The 24,290-nt window shown below is 45.4% G+C and overlaps 1 protein-coding gene across 6 annotated transcripts in view; it reads left to right on the top strand.

Moving 5' to 3' along the window:
* Window positions 1-23,877, top strand: part of GRIN2B (glutamate ionotropic receptor NMDA type subunit 2B) — a 258,958-nt gene extending 235,081 nt beyond the window's left edge. For all 6 annotated transcript variants that reach the window (XM_065045215.1, XM_065045208.1, XM_065045224.1 and 3 more), the window contains one exon: window positions 1,377-23,877. In XM_065045215.1, coding sequence (XP_064901287.1) covers window positions 1,377-3,284 — 1,908 coding nt within the window. In that variant the 3' untranslated portion in view covers window positions 3,285-23,877. The remainder of the gene's footprint in view (window positions 1-1,376) is intronic.
* The last annotated feature ends 413 nt before the right edge of the window (window positions 23,878-24,290 follow it).

The following is a 24,290-nucleotide window of genomic DNA, read 5'->3' as shown; positions in this document are numbered from 1 at the left end:
AAACACACAGGAATTCTTCCAGAGAGGATGACCACATGAACTTAGCAATTGCCTTGTGCAAATCTGCCTTGGGGCAAAATATTTACATTTAAAGCAGATTCTAGTCATTTCTGAGTCATTTTTCTGCTATTAGTTTAGCTAGCAGTGTCCCATTTGGAGCTTTTTTTTCTTCTTTCAAGCCACTGGTCCCATCTCCTGATCCATTCTGAAGTGAGGTCAAACCTTGGCACTTTTGACCTCCGTGTCCGATATAACAGAATTAACTTTGTGCAGGGAGTATATAATTGCCACATAACATATAGTTGAGGAGAAATGACAAAGTCTTTTGAATATAGAAGCACAGCCTCTCTTCTATATTGTTAGCTTCCAACCTGGTCCAGTCTGGAGCTGAGAAGGGGTTCTGTGTTTGGTCATCCTTAGCTAAGTACAGATTATTTTATTCTGGGGTTACCTGTTAGACATGGGACAGGTTGCTGAAAATTCTGAAAAGTGTTAATCATCTGCTAGCTGCTGAGAAACCATGGTAACATGGTGTGATGGTGTCCATTTCACAATTGACATTAATCAGCAGGTGCCATTTGGCAGGCCAGGGAACAAATGAGCCCCTTTCCTTGTGCTCCTAGGGGTAGCCCTTGAAAACAGTCTATGCCATGGATAAAAAGAGCTAGTGGGGAACATGGAGGAATCAGGCACTTCCGCTGCCTGATTTGAGGTTGAATAGAGGACTTTTGCTTTCAAGGTGTCAATTTGGAGCCTTTTATCACTGTTAAATTTAACAGAATGCAATTAAAAATTCTATTGTACCTCACTCAACCACATGCAAAAGACCTAAATACCTATTCGGCAGTCCTGCTCTTTCTCTGTTTCCTTTTCTAATCTGTACTGAAGATTAATGTAGCTAAGTTTATGACAAATGAAGCTGTTCCCTTTTTAAGATAGCTTCTGTCTCATTGATTCACTGATGTCCAGATGAATTTCAAGGGCCGAAACAGGCTTTCTTCCTCTTATCCACACAGAGTCATTTGTCTTGATGATTTTGCTCCCAAGGATATTATTTTGCCCATTTGCAATTCCATGTTACACCTACTAGATTTGAGTAACTGTTACAGATGCAAGCAGGTATTCCTGCATCCTGCAAACCAGAGGAAGAAGAATAGAGGGGAAGGAAAAAATGTGAGGGGAGCGAAAGAGGGGCAAAACAGCAAGGGTTGGTAGAGCAGGTCTGAATTGATTTGATTGTGCTTCACGACAGAAGGCTGACAGGCCTTGCTGCCCTACAGGGACATGGTCTTGCTGCACAAGGTGCTTCCCAGTCCAGGTCCCCTTTCATGTATTCTTTGCAGGACCACTCACCTTCCTTCTTTCTCTCATTTCAGGGTATCTACAGCTGCATCCATGGTGTGGCCATCGAGGAACGCCAGTCAGCAATGAACTCGCCCACGGCGACTATGAACAACACCCATTCCAACATTCTCCGCCTGCTTCGGACAGCCAAGAACATGGCCAACCTGTCAGGAGTCAATGGCTCACCACAGAGTGCCCTGGACTTCATCCGCCGCGAGTCGTCGGTCTATGATATTTCCGAGCATCGCCGAAGTTTCACCCACTCAGACTGCAAGTCCTACAACAACCCCCCCTGTGAGGAGAACCTCTTTAGTGACTATATTAGTGAGGTGGAAAGGACCTTTGGCAACCTCCAGCTGAAGGACAGCAATGTTTATCAGGACCACTACCACCACCACCACCGCCCCCACAGCATTGGCAGCACCAGCTCCATCGATGGGCTCTATGACTGTGACAACCCACCCTTCAACGCCCAGTCGCGGTCCATCGGGAAGAAGCCCTTAGACCTGGGGTTACCTCCTGCCAAGCACAGCCAGCTGGGTGACATTTACGGCAAGTTCTCCTTCAAGAGTGACCGCTACGGGGGCAGCGGGGCCCACGATGACCTGATCCGCTCAGATGTCTCTGACATTTCCACTCACACAGTCACCTATGGCAACATTGAGGGCAACGCGGCCAAGCGGCGGAAGCAGCAGTACAAGGACAGCCTGAAGAAGCGCCCGGCCTCTGCCAAGTCCCGACGGGAGTTCGACGAGATAGAGCTGGCTTACCGCCGGCGCCCTCCACGCTCGCCTGACCACAAGCGCTACTTCAGGGACAAGGAAGGGCTACGGGACTTCTACCTGGACCAATTTCGGGCCAAGGAGAACTCGCCACACTGGGAACACGTGGACCTGACAGATATCTACAAAGAGAGGGGAGATGAGTTTAAGCGTGATGCAGGAGGAGGAGGGAGTGGATCCTGCACCAACAGGGCCCACCACAAGCATGGCTCGGGTGAGTTTGGCGGAGGCAACGAGCACAAGCATGGTGTTGTGAGCGGAGTCCCAGCACCGTGGGAGAAGAACCTGACCAACCTAGACTGGGAGGATCGGCCCGGGGCTAATTTCTGCCGTAGTTGCCCTTCTAAGCTTCACAACTACACGCCATCGGTGGTGGGGCAGAACTCCACTCGCCAGGCCTGTATCCGCTGCGAGGCTTGCAAGAAAGCAGGTAACCTGTATGACATCAGTGAGGACAATTCGCTCCAAGAGCTGGACCAGCCGCCTGCTCCTGTGCCCGTGGCCACCAGTGCCACCTCCTCCTCCAAATATCCTCAGAGCCCTTCCAATTCTGCCTCCAAGGTGCAGAAGAAGAACCGCAACAAGCTCCGCCGGCAGCACTCCTATGACACCTTTGTGGACCTGCAGAAGGATGACTCGGCCCTGGCCCCCCGCAGCGTCAGCCTCAAGGACAAGGGCCGCTTTTTAGAGGGGAGCCCCTATGCCCACATGTTTGAGATGCCAGCCAGTGAGACCACCTTTGCCAACAACAAGTCCTCAGTGCCCGCCACCAGCTACCACCACCACAACAACCCCGGCAGCAGCGGGGGCTACATGCTTAGCAAGTCGCTCTACCCCGACCGGGTCACCCAAAACCCTTTCATCCCCACTTTTGGGGATGACCAATGCTTGCTCCATGGCAGCAAATCTTATTTCTTCAGGCAGCCTGTGGTGGCAGGAGGGCCCAAAGCCAGGCCAGACTTCCGAGCCATCGTCACCACCAACAAGCCGGTGGTCTCAGCCCTTCATGGGGCTGTGCCAGCCCGTTTCCAGAAGGACATCTGTATAGGGAACCAGTCCAACCCCTGTGTGCCTAACAACAAAAACCCCAGGGCTTTCAATGGCTCCAGCAACGGGCATGTTTATGAGAAACTCTCCAGTATTGAGTCTGACGTTTGAGTGAGAAGGGAAGAGCGTGGGGAGGGACTGGGGGTGTATGTGGAGCATGGGAGGGCGGGGTGGGATCAATCCCGATGGCTACTCTCCTGAGTTGTCGTTAGTTTGTGGGATACTGGAGTTCTGAGTAGTGCAGCACTGGTGACAAGTGCCACCTCTTTGGTTTCCCCTCTTCCTCCTCCTCTTTCTCACCCCTCCCCTTTTATCTCTTTTTCCATATTCTTGCTCCTCCCATTCTCCTGCATTCCTGACCATTGCACTTTACAGTGACATCGGAGTTGGATATCCTCGCTCGTGATTTCAGGAAGTGGAGAAAAAGGCAGGGAAGGGGTGGGCTGAGGGGGAGCAGCAGTGACTCTAGCATCTCACTTTTGCTGGCTCCTGGCAGAGAAAGGCATGTGTACACACACACGTGTGTGAGTGCAGGAGGAGACAGCAGAAGCAATGTAATGGACATGCAGGAAAATACGCTTGCTCAGGCAACTCTTCCTAAAACTGCCTAAAAAAGAATAGCGTTTGAAGACGTGGAGAAAGTGAAGAGGGAATAACACAACTGACTTGATGATGCACTTATACGTTAGCTATACTGAGGTTCTCATTACATAATTTTGTGAAGTCTACGGGGGTTTAGGGCTGAAATATACATATATATATATTTGCGTATATGCTGAGAAATTTTATGCTAAAATTTTGAATTGTCTGCTGGGCGAGTGTGGGAGGAGGGAGAGAAGGCTTGTCTTGCAGGTCTGGCTAGTGGTTTCACTATGCCTATTACAGCCATTGAATCTGTGGCAGGCCAGTGGGAGAAATGGAAAGGAAGTGGGTTTTGATCCTGAAGTCAGGGAAGCTGCTGGGATCTCTGACAGAGGATGCTGATTTACACTGAAGTGAGAGGAGTCTGGGGAAAGGGACACAGGCTTGGTTCATTAGCTGTGAATTGCTGACTAGTTGTGACATACTTAAGAGTGGGAGCAGTGTATAGTATGGGTTAGCCTATACGCGAGTATATATGATAACTTTATACTTGAAATGTCTGTGGAGAAAGCAAAATAAACCCATGATCCTGTAAGGTGTCTGGATAACAAACAGAATGGAACAGAGCTAAAGAGTAGGGAAGGGCAAAAAGTTTTACACTGTCACTTCAGGATGTACCAAGCCTGTTTTGGCATGTCCTTTCAGTGAGGAGGGTGAGAAAAAAAGGATTTTCATCCTTCTGCCTTCCCTACCCTTGGCCAGAAGGTTGGAATAAAAAGAACAGAGTGCCCTCTGCAAAAGCTGGCATGGTGCTGGAGATGAAAAAAAAAATGCCATGGAAGGGTGCGTGTGGTGACGGAGGTGCTGGTGAACTGTTTCAATGCCTCCTTGCACATGTGGAAATGGGAGAAGGGTGTGTGCACCCATTGGAAATACATATGTATATTTACTATTGAATGTACAGGGGAAGTACGCGCCTTGTCTTCCTGGGAAGAGGTGGGCTTGAACAAGTGCCAGAGAGCACAGAAACTTGTGCTGAGGGCTGGAGACAAGACGTGCAAGGTTGAAATGTGTGTGTACATGTATGTGTGCCTCTGCGTGCGAAAGAGAGAGATACTAGCACAGGCGCAAAGCTGGAATAGCCTAGGGTTTCCCATCCCTGCAGTTGTAGTGACAGCTTTCCTGGTGCACCTAGTATCAATAAGAGTGGTTTTTCTTTCCATTGTATCATTTTAGATGCAAGTTAAACTAAAGGGAAGGGAGCAATGGTACGAGTGAGAAGCTGAACTCCCCTTTCATATGTCTTCTTTCTCCTGAGGTGGGGATGTGGGCCAGCCTCTCCTGTCCTGAGAGATATGGCAAAGTTTCTCCTGCTTATCCTGGGTCTGTCCCAGTATCTCGATGACCATGGCTCACCAGGGGAAAGATTGAGAGAGCCCTGTGCTGAGGGCATGGGGACACTGCTGCGGACTCACTCTGAAAGGAGATGGCAGCCCCGTCTTTATGAGCCACTTGGAGCTGAAAGCCAACTCTCTCACATTCCTCACCGCACCCTGGTTGATTTTATCTTTCTCTTCTTAAGCCAACAGAAGGCCTTTTATTTATTTACCTATTTATTTTATTTATTTTTTAAAGTTGGGGTGGGGGGAGGGTGGATTTGCCTGTAAAGTCAAAGAGTGTGAGAAGAGGGTGGGAAGGGTTGGTGAAGGGAATGTTTTCTTATATTTAATTGAGAAAATAAAGGAGGGAAGAGGGGGAGAGTGTTTTAAGGGAACTTCTTATTCTTTCCCTCTTCTCTCATTACAAGGACAATAGGGAAAGAAAAAAAAAAAAAAGAAAAAAAAAAAAGAAACCAAACAATTTAACAGAGCGATCTGCAATCCAGAACACACGGCAGTTTGTCAGACACCTCTGACAGCGGCCACCGAGAAGGCGTTCCTTTCATTTGTAAATATTTCTTTTTTTATTGCGTTTTTGTATAAATTGGTGTTTATCTTCTTGTGAATATTCAGGTCGTGGGGTGGGAGGGAGGGGAAGTTTGTTTCCGTTCTGTTTGTTTTCTATGACTTTTCAGGCTGCGTTTTTGGAAGCGGTTTACGCGGGTCGAGGCCGTATGAATGAGGGAGAGGGAGAGAGAGAGAGAATGAGAGAGAGATATGAGTGTTGTGTTCCCCTGAGGCCCCCCGTATTGCCCTGTCACCTTTATCTTCGTGAATGGAAGACGCCGGAACGTCACTTCAAGCCTTGCCAGCAGGGTTTCATGTTTTGATGGAAACACCCCCAATTCCTTTTTGCATATAAACTCTCTGTACCAGCATCTCTCTGTGGAGTCTGGGCCTCAAGGCACTACACTGTCTTGATAGTGGTGGGGTGAACCATCAAGTTGGCCACTCAGGTTGGACCATCACTTTGACATTAAGAGACTTCTCCAATGCTACTTTGGTTTAGAAATCTTGGACCTGGGAAAGCTCGTGATTATTTCTGGTATTTCCTAAGGGCTTTGGGGGAAGCTTGACAGCTGGTGAGGGCAGCTAATCTCTTTGGTGGTTATCTCAGTACTTTTCCGTCCCTCCCCACCTGGAATGAGGAAACTTGGAGGGTGGCTCTGCAGGGAAATTAAGCCGAAAACAAACCAAAAAGAAGTTAATGGAACTTTTTTCAAATCTCTTCTTAAAGGTTCTGATTTTTGTGTTCCGGGGTGAAAGTTGGTTCATATTTTCTCCGAACTGGTCTGTCCCTTGTTCCACTGATTGGCAAATGACAGTTTGCCAGAATCATTATCTAGTGTTGATACTGTTATAGCACTGTTAACACTCTGAGTGCTCTGCAAATATTAACTGTGCCACAAACCACTCAAATGAATGCTCTAGGGCAACCAGAAAAGAAGAACTGGAAATTCTGGACTGAATCACTGGTCTAACCACAGGAGCCTGGTATTTTGCCTTCTCCCATAATAGATTAGGCCGTGTGTCTATCAGGTTAATCCTTTCTCCTACAAGTGATCTTTTCTGGTTGCTTTGTTTATTTTAGTTCTGACAGGTCAACAAGCTTCGGGACAGAGATAAAGGGGAGGGTTTGGGAGGGGGGAGGGTGCAATTCATAATCCAGAAAATAAATTTATGATGTTATTAAACTCTGATTATATATTTAGAATTTTAGATTTGGTGTACTTTCATTCTAAGTATTCAAGTGAATCAATCAGGTAATATTAGCAGCAGGTGTTGTCTATACTAGAAAACCACCCATGTGCTGTTTATTACCTGTCCAGAAAAGAATGGGATTTCATACCAGAGCCTGACAAAACTCCACATCCCCTCCTGTGTCGTTTCTCCCTTTCTCCTGTAGAAACACCAGTATTTTCTGGGGCAGTGGCTGGGAACAATTCCGCTCTCTGAAGGTTTCTGCACACAAGAATACAGAGCAAAAACCTCTACAGTTTGGTGACCTCTACTATATATTTGCAGCCAGCCTCCCGGGAAAGATTAGGCACCTTTGGCAATGTTTCTGACATTTGCCTCCACGCTCTAGCCTGAGGCACGGCACTCTGAGAGGTATTTTCATGAACCATGTTCTTCTGGAGTGGTACTGAAGTGTATGTACTCAGCTGAAGGAGGATGTGTATGAAGGAGCCAGAGGAAATATTCTAAAAAATCAAATGTGCCATGCACAGTGGAAAGCAACTGGCAGGTATATCTTGCAGCCATGGATCTCCATTTCATAATCCTTCTTGGAGTATTCACACCAGTGTTTTGGTGTAGCACAACACAACACGGGCTGGTGTAGTATTTCTCTGTTTCTCATCACACCTCCCAGTGAGGGCAATATCAGAGCTTGCCATGTCACATCGTAAGTAGGAAGAAAAGCTGCAGTCAGGACTTGTCAGTTGAGACAATGAAGCACACTGGCCCCACCTCCTCAGCAAAAACCATCCCTTTCTCTCTGAAATCTAGCATTCGTCATCAGAACTCTCCAGGCAAGAACCCCAGTGGGTTCAAAATGCTCAGCAATATGCAAGTATGAACTTTGCCCATAGAGAACTGATATTTCAGTTTCCAGCACATGGAGGGAGGAAGGTTCCTTTGTGATGTCCTGAAGGATTTGGTGGAGGAGTTCAGAGTTGCCAGGATGGGCATCTTTGCTTTTTACTTCTTCAGCAACGCATGCTGCCATTAAGCTCCTCGCTCCAAGAAGACACTACTATCCATCTTGAATAAAGCCCCTTTGTACCTTCAAGTCAGGGTTGTTTCTTACAGCAACATTGCCAGCAAAAGAGAGAGGGGGAGGCAGAGAATGAATACGATGGTGGTGACAGGTTAGCATGATCAGAGATACCTCAGGGATCTTCATAGGCAAGTCTTTGCTTTAGAGCTTTCTATCAAATGTGGCATATCTTCCCACCTCCATTGCTTATCAACAGATGGAAGCAAGCCTGGGAACACAGCCAATGATCAGATTTAGGCCTTTCACACATCCTCCACTCCAGTCAAGCAACCTTTGATGAGCCCTTCCCATGGAGAAGGGTAGGAGGTTGCACTTCCCCACGTATTTTTGGTTGCCAAACAGAAAAGAAAAAAGGGAGGGGATAAAGATGGGGAGTGTTGATGAAGGGACTTTGTACTGATTCCCTGCACCATCACTTTAGGGAATTACACTTCACCCTTCCTGCTCAATCCAAGCTGGCAAAGGGTAGGGTCCAATTATGCTGCTTCTCTGTGGCGTACACCTGGCTCACCACAGGAGCCTCTGGGAGCTGCTTGCGAAAAACGAACTGGATTGCTGGCAACAAATGGGGATGGACTCCAAGTCACGAACCCCATCTGCACCCACCCTTTCCCATAAGTGCTTCCCTGCTGCTGAACACACCTGGCGTGTCCCCCTGGAACACACCTACCATGCTGCTGGATGCTGCAGGGCACATTGAGATAGTAACTAGTGGGACTCAACTGTTGTCCCCACAAGGGCTTATTTTCAATTTGCAGCCAAATAGATTTCCAAGCCATAGACCCTCGCTGCATTCACCCACCTACACTTCCCTGTGGCTCCCTTCCTCCTCCCCCTCTTCAAAGGCAAACTGGGGCGCTGACTGTCTCACTGGCGATATGAATATTATTGCTTCGTCTTCATCATGGGCTCTCTGGACCTCCCTGGGGCTGACTGCAGACAGACCTGGGTGTCTGCCCTTAGAACGGCAACAATGGCAGCAACAAAAACCACTTTGCAATTGGCTTTGAGCTCTTTCTTCGTCTCTTGAGCATCCCCAAATTCCTCTCCTAGCCATGCCATTTGAGTGAATTCTGGCACCCTTCTGTCGTTGCTGACAACAAAACTGACACAGCATGAATGTGCTTGTTTATAGAAAAAGGCAGTGAAAGGATATAGCAGAGAGTAGGACTCATGTCTGCCAGCACCAAGGATACAGGTCCTTGGGTGCTGAGGTAAAGGAGGATCTCTGTGATGTGTTAGTGGTTAGGGATATCTTAACCTGCCATTAAAGGTTCACAGCAAGTACTGGTGTACACTCCAACAGGTCAGAAAAAAATCCCATGCTGTGGGACAGGGGTTCCTCTGGGCACGCACATGCATACGAGACCTACTGGGGAAGTGAAACACACATGAAGAAACCCGACACAGCAAGAAGCTGTGAGGCTTGTGCGCCTGTATGTGTGCACACACACACACACATGGTATATTGCAGAATACTTAATGACTCTGTCCCACAATGCATTTTGCCAAGTAGGAACAACGTGACCTTTCCTAATGTTCTGCTGGTAGTAATTTAATTTATGTATTCACTTCGTGACTTTTACATCATCTGCTTTCTTGACTGCAGCATTACTGTGTAAATATGTGTGTATATATGTACAGAAACTAACTGAAGCAATTATATTCAGGTTGGGAAAAGGGTGGGTTTTATATCTGTACAGTATTTCCTTATTAAATAATGGCATGGGGGGGGTTGGGAAAGTTAACTTCTAAATTGTGGTTTTATTGGTCTGTGGTGTTTGAAGTTGTTTCAGTGGTTGCTTTTGCTGGTTCGGAAAGTTTATCTGGATGTTATATGTGTGTGCCAAGAAAGGGTCCCCAAAGAGGGGAGGTTTGGGATTGGTGAGGGGTGGTGGGTAGCTGAGGGTGTTAATAATTTCCTGTAATAAAAGCCGTGTTGATTGCTAGGGACTGTTTGTGTGAGGCACAGGGCTGTTTCCTTCTCTATGTGCTTTGCTCTTTGATTACTTTCTCTTCCCTGGTCCCCATTGTCTTCTCCCTGGGACATCGGCAGAGTACATTTGTTACTGTGGATTACAGGGATCTCTCTCTGCGCCTTCATCTCCTGACCAGGTCTTCCATCTCCCTCTTTTTGTGGCCTTCCCATTATCAGTGCGAGGGGAGGTGGTGTCTCGGACCCTTTGTGTCATTCTTGTCCACTTTTCTTCCTCTCCTTTAGACCCCCTCTGTCCTTCTTCTAAGCAGAACCTCATTTTCAGGTGTTTTCATCTCTTCAGCAGTTTACTGCCTCATCTCCCTGCCCTCTTATCAACTTATTTCTCATCTTACTCATACAGATTCTTCAATTTAATCTCTATGCCTCTTCCCTCAAAATGACTTACGCTGGCTATTTGCCCACTCTGCTCCTCTTATTACTGTCTTCTTGCTCTGTTATCTTCATCAGACTGTGCAATGCTGTGTGGAAGATGAGTGAAGGGCAGGCCTCTGCTTCTCCTCTCCTGGAAAATCTGAGCCCTGAACAGATTTTTAGAAGATTATATTTGGCAGCTATTTTTGATTTCTCTGTCACTTTCACTGGGGTGGTGGTCTGCCTTTGCCTGCTCAAGAAACTAAGAAATGATCAGTCTGGCAAACAAGCCAGTGCAAGGAAACAGTGAATTTTTTCTGAGAAAGCCAAGAAAAATAACAGAATTTTCATTCTTGATGCCTGACTGGTGGATTTAGGGCAGGGTCAGATACAGGTTCATCCACTTCAGGTTGACCCACATCAAACTCAGTAGTTCATTTGCTTTTACTCTATGTGAATAAAGCAAGGCTGCTGGAGAGAAGTATGTGATCTTTTAGAAGCACAGGGCTACCTTGCTTTATTGCCTAGAGGCCACTGGCTTGTAAACACCTATATGATGTTTTGCTGTGTTGCAACCCTGAGAGTGAATGTCTGGTAGTATTTGGTCCCTTTCTGTCTGACAAGTCAATATAAGCTGTTTCTTGGCACTAGCTGCCTAGAGTTTATGGTCTGTTGTCATGTCAGTAAGGGAGGAGAGTGACAGGGTGTGATATGGTGAATAAGCAGAGACAAAGCCAATGAGAAACTGGTAGGGGCTCTAGGCTGATGCTTCCCGTTTTGGACAACTTGCATTGTTCCTTAATAAATATCTGTCAACCCACCACCCTCCACAGCCATGGTACTGGCTGCTCATCCCCAAAGACCTCTGAGTCACAGTCTGAGAAAGGGCCAGTCAGCCTCTCCGTGTGTGCATGTGTGTTGCCATGTGCCATGGTCTCTGAGGGTTTGAGCTGTATTGTATGAAAGCATGTGGACAGTGCAGAGCAGAGAGCAAAGGAGAGGGTCAGCATGACCAGATGTTATCCAGAGCAGCAGTCTTTTCCCAGCTGCTGCTACCTCTTGCTCAACCTGCCATTGCAGGCCTGCATCTCTGATTTCTGAGTGGGAGAAACCATTACAGCCACATGGGAATGGATCTCTACTCAAAGGTGCAAGCAAGGTAGACATCCTTCTCACATACCCTTGCTATGATCTTGGCATGGCTGCCCCAGCATGGTCCACAGTGGCCTGGGTACTTGTGAATATATGGCTGCAAATACCTGTCAGTCTGGGAGGAGGCATATGTTTGTGGATTTGAGTGACTCCTGGCAGAACTCTAAATATAAGTGAAGTTTGAAAGTACTGGCCCATTTGGTGCTACCCCAATGATGTGTGTCTACATGGCAGGCATCTCCTGCCATAGATCAGCTTTTGGCCAAAATAGCGAGTTATCTTTCTAAGTGTCACCAGGCTCCTTGCTTATTCAATGTGCAATAAGCATGACATACCCGCAACATTTGCAGGACATCCAGAGAGAACGCATCCCTCACATGAGACTTCTATCTGGGCCTGTGGACACTGGCTGCTAAGTCCCATGTCAGCTGGACAAAGATTATACCTGGATATAAAATGAAAGTTTTGTGCTTTCTCCCTCTGTTTTTCTTCCAGGCCATGGAACCAGATCCATTGACACAGGCAGCTAAACTCCTGTGAAATTCAAGGAGGTTTTGGAACGGCTAGTTAGGGGTCTAGGTGCCTAGAAAGCCTTTTGTGGATTCTGTTGCTTGTGTGGGCCTCTTCTTGCAATGCATTTTGCCAGGATTCCTCTCCCAGGAGCTCACCATGCTTGAACATAGAGGGGTTCCCTCTGCTTGGGATCACCGTATGTATGTTGCATGCCTGTTGCTACTTGTCTGTATTTCTTGCACGTGTTTACTTGTGGGGAGCAGGGGTGGCTTCATATTGGTACATGTATTTATGCAGCTTGCACACATTTGTATATGTGGTGCCGCAGTCTGTATGTGTGCTTAGGTGTTTGTATGCATGTGTTTGAGCTGAGAGAAAAGTGTTTGAAGACATATGCTGCTAAAGCCAGGAGATAAGTACCCATGGGTACCTCAGCAACCCTGTTGTTGCACTTGCTTACCTGGTAGGCCCTGGCACGGCTGCTTTGCTTGGACTCTGGGGGACCAGCTCTGAATCAGTGATGTGGCTGGGACACAGACTCCTCCTGGAGATGGTTCAAATACAGCACCAGACACACATTCCATATGTTCATTCACTTCTCTGCTGGATCTGCTACGCCACATTTTCAAACCATTGTACCACACTCATTACCTACTTCGGCCTTAACTGGTAGGGGGAGCAGGAAGACAATCGTGCACTGACTGGTAAGGTCTTTTGGGAGAGATCTAGTCAATCTGTCCTGTGACTGAAACAAGAGGCTCCTTTGCTATTCTTTTTGCTGCTTCCTATGGCAATGCAAGTACTGAAATTTGACACACAAGCAAGCACTAGCCTGTCCTTTCTTGCTCTTGTGTCAGAGAGACATGGGCAAAAGCCAGGCTGTGGTAGATTTATCTCCCTATTCCCACTATTTGGAAGAACTTCATCATTGCTGCTTGGAGCTGGTTAGGGAGCTTGCGAATACCAAGCTCTGGAGTTCAGTTTCTTCAGAGGAGACAGTAAATAGGGAGAATGGGAGGCAGTGAACTTTCTGCAGCCATTCTCCATCCCATTCATTTCCAGGAGAGATTGCTGCACTGCTAGCACCAGAAAGGATGACCTGCTGGGATAGCCCTACAGTGCCAACCAGCACAGCACTTTAACCAGCCAAACTGCTGAAGGGGACACTGCTGTCCTCTGTCAGCAGCCAGAAAAGACAATCAGGACCTGATGAAGAGATGCCATGACTAGTTAAATAAGGAAGGAGCAACACTTGGGGGCTAGGGCCCTCATCATCTCCACTATTTTAAGCCTGCTTAACCAGATCTTTAGTGATGGTGTCACTGGGCCTCTTTGACAGTTTCTTTTTATTCATATTTATAAAATGTAACAGAATAATCTGTGGCCTCCAGTGACTCCTTCTATCCCACCACATCCATCCACCTCCTCTGTTTTCTTCCATGTTCAACCACTCCTTCCTCTCCATCAAATTGTGTCCTGTGCTCTGCCAGGCTTGTCTTTTATGGAAGAGAAGATACATGTGTGTGAGTGCGTGTACGCACGTGTGTGTGTGTGTGTGTGTGTGTATTTTAAGTATTATTACTATTATCAAGATGCTATACACCTAAAAGCTCCTAGCAAGCTGGAGCCTTCAAGAGGTGCTGTAGGAAATGACCTTCCTACTAGACAGCGGTTAGTGCGGAGGTTGGCACAGAAAGCTGCTAGCTTTGGAGGCCTCCTTGCCTGTTGCTTTTCTTATCTTTGGAGCAGGCTCTTTCTCACATGTGTCAGAAATGCAGAAAACTGCTCTTTTTAGCTTTGCATTTTCAAAGTTTCTAATATGGGAAAAAAAATATTTGTTGATTGGCTGTTGATTTCATTTGTTTGTTTGTTTGTTTACACAGTACTTTTAGTGGGAGCAGGGAGGTGTTTTCAGCAATACAACTTTCCGAGACCTCAGTTCTGTGCAGTTATTGTTTGTATGGTTCAGCTGTGGTTGGGGTCTTTCCCTTGTACGTATTTTTCCTGAATGGCAGGGCTATCTTGAAATGTCTCTTTGCCAGTGACCAAAGCACAGTCTGTAACTGGAGGTGAGGGCTGGTATATAGATGAGGCAGCAGCCTTTCAGGAGTAGCTTTTTACTGACTTGTTTGCAGAGTCACAGAAGGCAAACTATTTAACTGTTGCACAGGTGGTTTTTGGGGTTGGTGTTTTTTTTTTTGGTACTCCCTCTTTTTCTTTTTTTTTTTTTTTAATTTTCTCTTCTTTCCCTTAAAAAAAAGTTATTTCTCCAGTGAGCTTTGGCTGTTGCCCCAAAGGCCGCTGTGAGGCAGGTAGCAGGCAGGGAGAGTGTCTGACCCCCAGGTCCTGCCCTCCTGAAGCCATGCAGAATTGCCTGGGTAAGGAGGGAGAAAGGTCCTTTGGTGGTTTCCACTGCCATGCCTGGGAAAAGGACCCTGTGGCTGCAAAGGGGCCTGACCCAAAGGGAATGGGCACCCACAGGAGATCATCGTCTGGCTTGTATGGGTCGTGGGTCAAGCTGGAGGACAGGCAGGGGAAGATGGCTCACTGACCCCTGCACAGCCCTTCCTATGCTGGAGCAGGAGCAAGGCACATAGGCCTGCATCTGGGACAAATGAATGACCCTAAACAGGCCAATGGGGTTCAGCCTCACCTTTCCCAAGCTATTTGCAAGTGGGTAGGGCTGACCCTGACTTTGACAATGTCATTCAAGGCTGAGCAGAGTCTCACAGACCATGAAGTAGAGGTTAAAGGTGGTGCATGGGCATCTGGCCCGCTCTTGATGTCATGACAGCTAAGAGAAAGCCCAGCGCCTTCATCTTTTGGCACTTGGAAATGGCTGAGAGCAGCAGTGTAGAACTGTTGTGTCTACAAGGGTTGGAGCAGGTAGAGTCTCTAGAGCTGGCACAGGTCAGCTTCAGCTGTATTTACTTTCTAACTAATGTACATTTAGTTTGGAGAGCATGTTTGATGAGCTCAGTCTATCAACCAAAAGAAAAATAAATACTCACCTCTAGTATAAGTCTTCTACTGCCCAACACTGCTACCTCCTCTTCTCTTGAGCTGTTGGTATCTTGTGCTGAACCTGGCCACTCATCAGGCTGTTGCACACAGCAGATATATCCTATCCGCTTCTGAGACCATCTTTGCCTAAATTTTGCCTCCTTCACATCCCCTTCATACACGCACATGTGTGCTCATACACATACACACACGTACCCACCTCCAGCCACTTCACTGGTGAAAATCAGAGCCACAGAGACATATGAGTGCCAAATCAAATAACTTCTTATTTCTCAACTTAATGATGAAAAAGTTTTGTTCTTTTTTTTTTTTTAATTTTTTTTTACATATGCAAATGTAAAAGGGAACTGTCAGCGAATTGGTGGTGGCGAGAGGAAATGGGATGTTTTGTAACCCTAGCTGCAGTAAAAAAAAAAGAAATAAAAATACATTAAAAATATTTAAAATCACAAAAAGGAAAAAAAAAAACCTTGAACTATTTTGGAAATATTGTGAATAATTTTTTGATATAAAAACTAATTTTTATGTAGCATGAAAACCACCAAAATAAAATGATCAAGAATAAAAGCTGTGCAGAGGGTGTTTTTGTTAGTTGTTGAGGGAAAAGAAGGAAGAGAGAAACGGTGGTATTTGAGAGAGGGATGATACTGCCATGGCTTTTACTGTGAGTTTCACAATACGTGATGTTTTTCTTCAATCTTGGTAACTGGAGTCTTGTGGTTATGTAAAAAAAAAAAAAAAAGAAACAAAACAAAAAAAAAACCCCAAACTCATATTTTATATGAAATGGTGTTTTTATCTCTGATTGCTGTGGAGAAAATGTTGAAAATAAGAACAGAAAGAATCGCAAAGACTCAAAAAACAAAAGACAAATTGAAAATGGCCATGAATTGCTTTTGAGTGATAACAGCAATCACAAAAATTTTTCTGTATGATTTATGATTTTTGAGTAGTTGAGGTTGCAGTTCTGGGGAGGCAGGTATGAAGGAGGTAAGACTGACAAAGGCTGACAAAGTTCTGCTTTTCATTATGTGAGGCCCAGCGGTTAAACCAGGGTCACTTCACATGTCCTTCAAAGAGAACAAGGTGTTGTCCTTTTGCGAGATGTATTGGCATCACTCTCCATCCTTAAAAAAAAATTATATATATATATATATATACAATTACAGGTTTCTTAAAGGAAGCAGACTGCCTCTCCCAATCCTAGACAAAATGGTGTATCATCTCAGCACTCCAGTCCCTCCTAGAAATGCTGGTGGCAATTCTCTGCTCCCCTGATGGAACTGGAATGTCAGTGTTTTTTGCCTCCTTTGGGAGCTCTGCCACTAGGTCCTGGAGCATTAAATTGCCTTTGAGGAGGTGGCAGCACCCATCCCACACTGCTATGAATCAAGGTGTTGCTGCTTTTAATTGTCAGAGGACAGGAGATGCTGGTTTCCACGCTATTCCAGGGAAGTTGGTAGGTCATTCTGTCCATTCTGTCTTGAAAATATTGCTTGTTCCTGAGTGAGTCTGACCTCCTGCATAAGAATTTCATCTTCCCTCCCTCATGTTCTCATCTCACATGCAGTCATTAAAACACTGCTCATTCTGCTAGCAGAGGACTTTCTCTGTTGCTCCTGTCCTTACTGTCTGACTTCTACATCACAGGTTGAAAGGGAGGAGGCAGATAACACACCATATAGCTTAAAATATGAGTTCAACACTGACCAAGAAGAATGAAAATCAGTAAAGACTCAAGGTCAGCCTAGATTACTCCTCTGGCAGTGTGCAGAAAGAGAACTCTGGGTCAAAATCTTGTCTTCTGCTCAAGTCAAGATAGACTTGGGCAGAGTGGAGAGGGAGGACCTGGAGACAGTCGTGGTGTAGACCAGCTTGACTGATGGGTTCTTGAATTCTGAGCCCCGGATACAGTTGTGAAAGAAGATCCATGGGAACTTTATATTCTGGTTGGGGAAAGAGAGGGAGAATCCTTTTAGCCTGAGAGACCAAACCCTGAAACAACTTCTTGGCTTATCTGGCTATGAGTTAGCCTGTTGCCAGTGCCTATTCCCTGCAGTATCTGTTTTTGCTTTTTGACTCCTATAGGGAAGAAGACAGACTTTCCTCTGCCTTGTGAAGATTTTGTCATCATTAGTTATAAATCTAGGTTGTTCCTCCAGTGAGTATTTGGCTATTTACTGTTATTCCCACTTGTTCTGTCTCTAGTCCTGTCCTCTCACCATCAAATCTTGCCAACAATATTGTCTTGCTGTGAGGAGCAGTATGCCTCCGTGGCCTCCTGTCCTTGCATCTTAAGAAGAGGGCTCTTGTGCCCTTATGGGAGGAAGCTAGCACTGCTCCATGTCCTTCAATGAACCATGAAGGCTGACAAGTCAGTTTAGGGGTGTTGCTTATCTTACTTTCCTCCAGTGACAGATATTCCAGTTGCTTTCCTTACAAAGAACAAGATATCTTACATCTGTGACCGTTGTGGACTAGCTCTATATTTGTGTCATCAGCTGGCATTTACTCCCTCAAAGACAATAAGGAGAATCACAAGAAACCTCTTATCTTTAGCCTGGACAACCACCCTGTGACTGGTATTGCTTTCTTCTCCCAATTAGCAAATGAAAGGATGAGAAAAAATGGCCTCAAATTGCATGAAGGAAGGTTCAGATTTTATAATAGGGAAAAATTCTTCATGGCAAGCATTGTCAGGCACTGGAACAGGCTGTCCATGGAAGTGTTTGAGTCACCATCCCTGGAGGTGTTTAAAAGATGTACAGATGAGGTTCTTAGGGACACGTTTTAGTGCTAGAGTTAGGTTATAGTTGGACTTGGTGATCTTAAGGGTCTCTTCTAACCAACATGATTCTGTGATTCTATGGTTCTACCAGCAGCCTCCTATTCACACACATCCCGTTAGCAGAATCAGGGATCAAGACAGCAGCAGCAGAGAAGGGTAGGAAAAGAGGAATCAGGGAGAAGATGATGTGTGGATGACCACTTAATGCTGTGTTGGTGCATGGTGTGTGCTCACCAGCTAGACAATGTGGCATGAAGCAAGAGCAGCACTGTGACTGTATGAACCCCAGGTCTTAATTTCTCCTCCATCTGAGAGGTGGTCTCACTTTCTCTTCCCTGGGCAGAGGTTGCCACATGGAGGACATGAGGCAGGGGACTGGGCAAGAGGCAGTGGACTGGACAAGAGACTGAGCACCTGTAGGGACCTCACCTTCAGTGCTGAAAGTGCACAGTGCACATCAGAGCCCAAGCTGCTGACCTGACAGCACAAGTGCTGCCTCTGGCAGCAGGCAAGGAAAAGTCACAATGAAAACCTCAGCTCTGGGGGCTTTGACTCTCTTCAGGAAATATCTGCAGAGGAATGAGTGTAGTGGAGCAGAATAGATAACTTTGCCACACACGGTGTTAGAAAGAGGAAAAACTTGGCCTGGAAATATGGTTCTGGGTGGAATACATGTTAAAAGTAACTCCCTGGAAGTAGAGGGGAACAGACCTAAACCAGAAACTTGGCTAATGCTCTGAAAATTCAAATTTCCAAGCATAATGTTTCAGAGTCTGGAACTGGGGCTTGGGCCATGTATTATGCTAGCTGGAAGTTCAGCCAGGGGCCATTCTTGTGCTCCAGTCTCCACACTCACCTTCTCTTCCCTGGAGTAAAGTGGCAGGCTCATCTCTTTCTTTAGACCCAGAAGGCCTAATGCTGAAGTGGAATAGCATGCATTTTGCCCACCTTGTTTCTCTACATCACTGCTTAGATCTCAGGTCTTTCAAGGCAGACATTCAACCAGGCCAGAGAGAGAGCAGAAGTCCTTCCAGTACACACAGTACAGCAAGGGTAAGAGTCTGGAATTTTTGAGCACACAACCCCTAGATGCTCTCCTTGAAACACCTCTGTGTCTTTGTTCACATGAGCAGTGCTTGATTCATTTGCCCTCACAGATAATTTACATGGCCCATCAAGAAGCCAAGATTCTGTCAGTGAAGAAGAACTATTCAATGTGGCTTTTCAATATTTGAACAAGGCACTGGAATTGTAGTTACAGAAAAGGCATCTCCAAAGATGCACATCCCACACCTGGGGGATATTAGCTTGTGTTCTTCACTTCAAGAAGCAAAGAGTTTCAGGGGTCTTCTTTGGCCTCCCACATGTAGGAACTTTTCCAAGTGATAAATGCACTTCCGCTGGCTCTGGTGGCCCTTTTATGCACACATATGTTCCTTTATCAGGTCTGGGAGCTGAACCTTACTGTGCTAAGATACAAGTGAAAGCATCCCATTTGGGACCAAAGAGAGCTAGTTGTGATGAACCAGCCACTTCTCCTAGCTTTGCAGCTTCATATTGCTTAAGGACTAACTGTTCAGATGTTCTCCTTCCTCCCCAAGCCACTTCAGGGCTCTCTCTGTGCTGCAGTGGCAGCCCGGTTTGCTCTCCCTACTGACTTTCCCCTTCTTTATATGCAGAGAGTAATGACTTGATGGCTGCTTTCTTATCTGAGGTGTTAGATTAAAATTGGAGAAGCATGACGTTTTGGACCTGTCTCTGTGGCTCTCTGATTAGTTATCCTCACTGAGGAGGCAAGAGACTGAGGCCTGCCAGCTGCGAGATTGAGCTTTGGGTAAGTGATCAACCTTCGGCTGCGTGTTGCTGCTGTGCTGTTAGCAGAGGGGATGCACACTGGAATGCTGAGCACCATGCACTCTCCACTCTTTTGAGATTGGATTGTAGATTTGCATCTAAACAGAAAAGAAGGGATTGATTTTTCTCCTTGTCTATTTTCCCTACTCCCAAGGGAAGACTTCCTGAAAGAAGTGAAAGAAAAGGCTCTGTCCTCACTTGAAACTTAGACTGTTGTCTCTCCATGTATTGTTTTTCAGTGGTATAATGAGACAGACCTTTGGCTGGTGCCCAGACACTCTCGATGTGTTTCTACATCCTTTTTCTGAAGGAATAGCATAGCTTCTGCTTGCATGGGTCTGTTCAAGTCTTCCTACTACAGACCCTGGATAGCTGGGGGTGCCTGGGGGACAGCAGCACTGAATTTTGGGAAGAAATAATTAGTTATTGCTTGTGCCATGTTTGCACAAAGTAGAGAAAGATTTTTTTAGAAGCACTTGAGAGATATATTATAACAAAGCACATGTGATTAAAAGTCGATATTGCTTAGCTGCTCACATGTTTTTAGAGATTTCCACTACAAAAGCTAAGAATGTTTATTCTTCTTAAAAATCTCTTTATGAAGGGACTGGAGTATTTAATAGTGATATAAACTAGTTGAGCTCTCCTGAACCTAAAAGATACTGTCATAGTAATCTCAACTAGTGACTACTCCTGGAGGATGCCCTGGGTTGAGCTGAGGATACAAAGCTACCTTGAGGGTGCAGAAGCCCCCTCCTTGATAGTACCAGCCACAGAGACGGAAGTAGGTACTACATTGGGCAGGATTTCATGAGAAAAGTACACATGGGGATGCACATTGACTGCAAGCAGTGACTGGTGGCATCAGGGGTAAATTTGTGTTGGTCAAAATGACTCCATCTCTCCAAACAATGACACAATTGCTGTGAAGTTGGACAGTGTCAGTATCAGTCATTAATCTAGGATGCAGCAAGTAAAGTGAAATGCTTTGCCAGCAGGGTGAAACCCCAACATAAAACTGATCAAAAACGTTTAGGTCCTGTTTTCAAACAAGGTTTGTCTGTTTGATGCTTCTCACTGCCGTAGTCCTTACTTCAAAGGGTTTGCAATTTTGATGCTAAACTGAAATACGTTAATATTAGCATTTACATTAACAAGTAAATTGACAGATGCCATAGTTTACATATATTATGCAAATAACCCGGAATCTTGCATGCATTTGCATCTAATTTTCTCAAGATTAAATGAGACATACACTTTATAGGGGAAATAATTGGGGTATCCAAGCATATGATAAGCTAGGTGACTTGATGTGGCTTGTATGAACTGTGGTAAAGCCAAGATGCAGAGAAAAAGGACATCTGGCGTTTTCCTCTGCAAAAATACTATGTTCATGGTTGCTGTTTGGAGAAAACACTGCAGGAATTTCTCTGGAATGTGGTCAGAAGTAGTACAAGAAGCTTGTGCTGGGAGATGTGATTTGGGATGTTGGGATCTCAACCTAAAGGGACAGTCAAGGTCTCTGCCTGTTATTTTTTCAAGATTTGTGAAAGGAACAACTCCTCTCTTTTCAGCACTGTGCAAATATCACCCAGTTGAGTTCTTCCCACCTTGTAAGGGGATGAGTATTTCTTAGACAGGGGAGCACTGAGGAGGCAAGTCTGTGATCCACACAAGAGCAGACCCAACACTTGCCTGTCACCAGTACCTGGCAGGATGTCTTCTTCTTCTTCTTCTGATCCCTCTGGAAGTCATGAAGGGATGACAGCTATTTGCGAAGCTATGCCCGGGGCAATCTGTTTCTGCTTCAGGTGAGTTTGGTGAGGAATCTTGCTGTTCCGAGTGCTCTAGTTTTCCAGGTTCGTTTCACTTCTTCCATTGGGCAGAGCCTTGAAGATGCTGTACCTCATCCCAGCCTTGGACAAAGAGAATCCGAACCACTAATTGCGGCAGTTTTCTCTGTGCATTTTTAATTAGCTCTACTTTTACAGGTAGCATGAGGAAGTGTATGTAAGGGCCTGATCCAGAGAGGTGCTGGGTTGTTCAGGCTCTCTCAGGATGCTCGGCCTTTGCTGCCACCCAGACCTGACTTGTCTGAGCTGATCACAGAGATTCTAGTAGGATTCAAAATACAACTAATTTCTCTACCTTGGAAACTTGCACATCAAGACCTTAGTGTACTCCTCACAAGCATACTTCTGCTGCTTTTGTCAGGCTGCTGCAAACTTTCAGCTTTTACAGGAAGACTGTCAAAACATTGTATAGAAAACAATTTCCTTTTTCAGTTCCGCCAGTGTGCAGTTAACACTTCAGGCTGTCATATTGTAGAGACTTCATCGAGAACCTCTTTGTATCATGCAAAGTGTTTACCCAACTTGGAATCTCATCCAAGACATCCTGGTCTGTTTGAATAGTGACTGAACATCCTGGCCACCTGCTTCTTGTGCTTTACTTCTAAACCTTGCAGGATACTTTGAACTGCAAACAACCATGCAACTGGACAGAGCTGACCTAGTTTCCTTTTGTCTTCAAAAGGCTAGGATGATAAAAGCCATTTTCCCAGGGTTACAGTTCAGCTTAGTTCAAGTTCCAGCCTCATAATTGCTCAAAAATTTCAGGTCTGTCTTGCCAGTGCCCCTTTAAATAATGCATACTCCTGCTTACAGAGTCACTGCCACTCTTCAAATATTCAAGCGTTCCTTACATTTAATTTTGGATGGTTTACTCTCTCCAGGGAGGAGGCAGCTTATAAAAAGCAATTGCTGATGGAAAAAGTAGAGCTTACATGACTTGCAGCAAACAGCAATTTGAGTTCTCAAGAACATGCATGTCTTGGACATGTAAATTTTACTCATTTGCATTTCAGGGGCACATGTGACATACAACACTGCTTTCTCATCCAGTAACATTATCTAAGCTTAATGGTTAATGTCAAGTTTTTTTAACATTTACAAGTGCATTGGGAGATTAATTTGTTTACTTGCATTATGCAAAACTGATTTAAGATCGTGGTTTGCATTTATACACATTTACATAGTGTTTCCTGATTAATACAGTATAATACACACAAATCATGTGTAAATTGCAGGCTCACATCTGCAACATAAACTTCAGTTTGTACAATGTAATATTTGACTTGTCTGGAAGAACTTTTCCAGCAGGTTGCAGTTGAAGTCAGGATATGGCAGGGAGGGAAGAGCTAACAGGCATCAGGTGTGAATTTTCTGTGGGGAAGCCTTTCCTCAGCACCTATTACTTGCTGATACCCTGAAGTCATGCAACCGAATAAGAGGATGCCAAGTATAGCTGGCAATGGGATGAGTTTCGTGTAATGCTGTGACCCTGGGGTCAGGCTGCCATGAACACACAATTTAGTTGCGTGCTCAGTGAGTTTATGCTCCGAGTAAAATGGGTAAGCAGCAAAAGGAGCCAGTGGGAGGAAAAGGGCCAGCAACCACTGCTGCCAGTCATGGCCTTGCTACCTTGGCTCTGTTCCTCATGAAGAGGCTCAGCTGGGTGCAGTGGAGACCCTTGAGGTGCTCCACTCTGCTCCATGTAGTACCTTTGACTGGGGATGTTCAAGGCTGGCACAGGGAGGACCAGTGGAGAGTGTGGGGAGAAGGGCAGTGATAACCAGCGCGCATCTGGTGTGGGGCTGAGATGGGAACCCAGAAAGGCAACAACCTTGTACCCAACACAGGGGCAAGGGTACACTGTGGATACTTCGCCAGTGTAGTGTCTTCCTAAGGGACAGCGTGGTCGAACTCAGGCTTGCCTCATCTCTCCGAGGCCCTAATCCTACTATCTGTCCTCCACCAGTCATGACCTCATTGTCCTCTTCCCAACACCCTCACCCCCTCCGGTTTTTCTTTCTGTAAATAACTCTTTCTGACTTTGGACAAGCAGGGATCAACAGATTCTGGAGGGGGTGGGGAAGACACTTGTTTTGTTTTGGTTTGTTTTTGTTTTTTTTCTTTCTATCTTGAATTTTGGTGTTTGAACTTGAAAAAAAATAATATATATAAATATATAAATATATATTTAAGCAAATGGATTTTATGGAGAACTGTGAAAGGAGTTGATTTTTTCCCCTTTGATTTCTCTTGTTTCTCTTTGGGGTTTGTTTTTTGGGGAAGGCAGTTTTTGTGAACTGTTGAGATTTCCAGTTCAGCATTGTTAAAAGGATGTGGAGAAAAAAAAAAAAAAAAAAAGAAGAAAAATCAACAAAAACATGGAAAACTTTGTGATGTACAAAATCTGTAAATAGTCTAAGATACTTTCTCTTTTCTAAAAACAAATTATTTCTGTCACTTTATATTCAAAAATAAAGAAACCTACCACTGAATACCAGGGTTAAAAAAAATTCAGAACCCATAATCAGAACATTTTCTTCGTTGTCTTTGTTCATTTTGTTCTTAACTTGGAGAATGCCATGGAGTTTTGCTGCATGTGTGATGTTTTAAAAGCCTGAAATGTGAATGAGTTGAAATTAGGAATACAATACTTGTATTGTACTTACCCTGGTGTTCACCAGTAGCTGTGGGTCGAGGCTCGTGACTTGGGGTTACATGGTGAGAGTAGTTGAAGGAATAGCTTCTGGCACCTTTCACATTCAAGAAGCACAAACACATAT

This window comes from Columba livia, chromosome 1, assembly GCF_036013475.1.
Source record: "Columba livia isolate bColLiv1 breed racing homer chromosome 1, bColLiv1.pat.W.v2, whole genome shotgun sequence".
Classification (NCBI taxonomy): domain Eukaryota; kingdom Metazoa; phylum Chordata; class Aves; order Columbiformes; family Columbidae; genus Columba; species Columba livia.
This window is presented reverse-complemented; position numbering and strand designations above follow the sequence as displayed.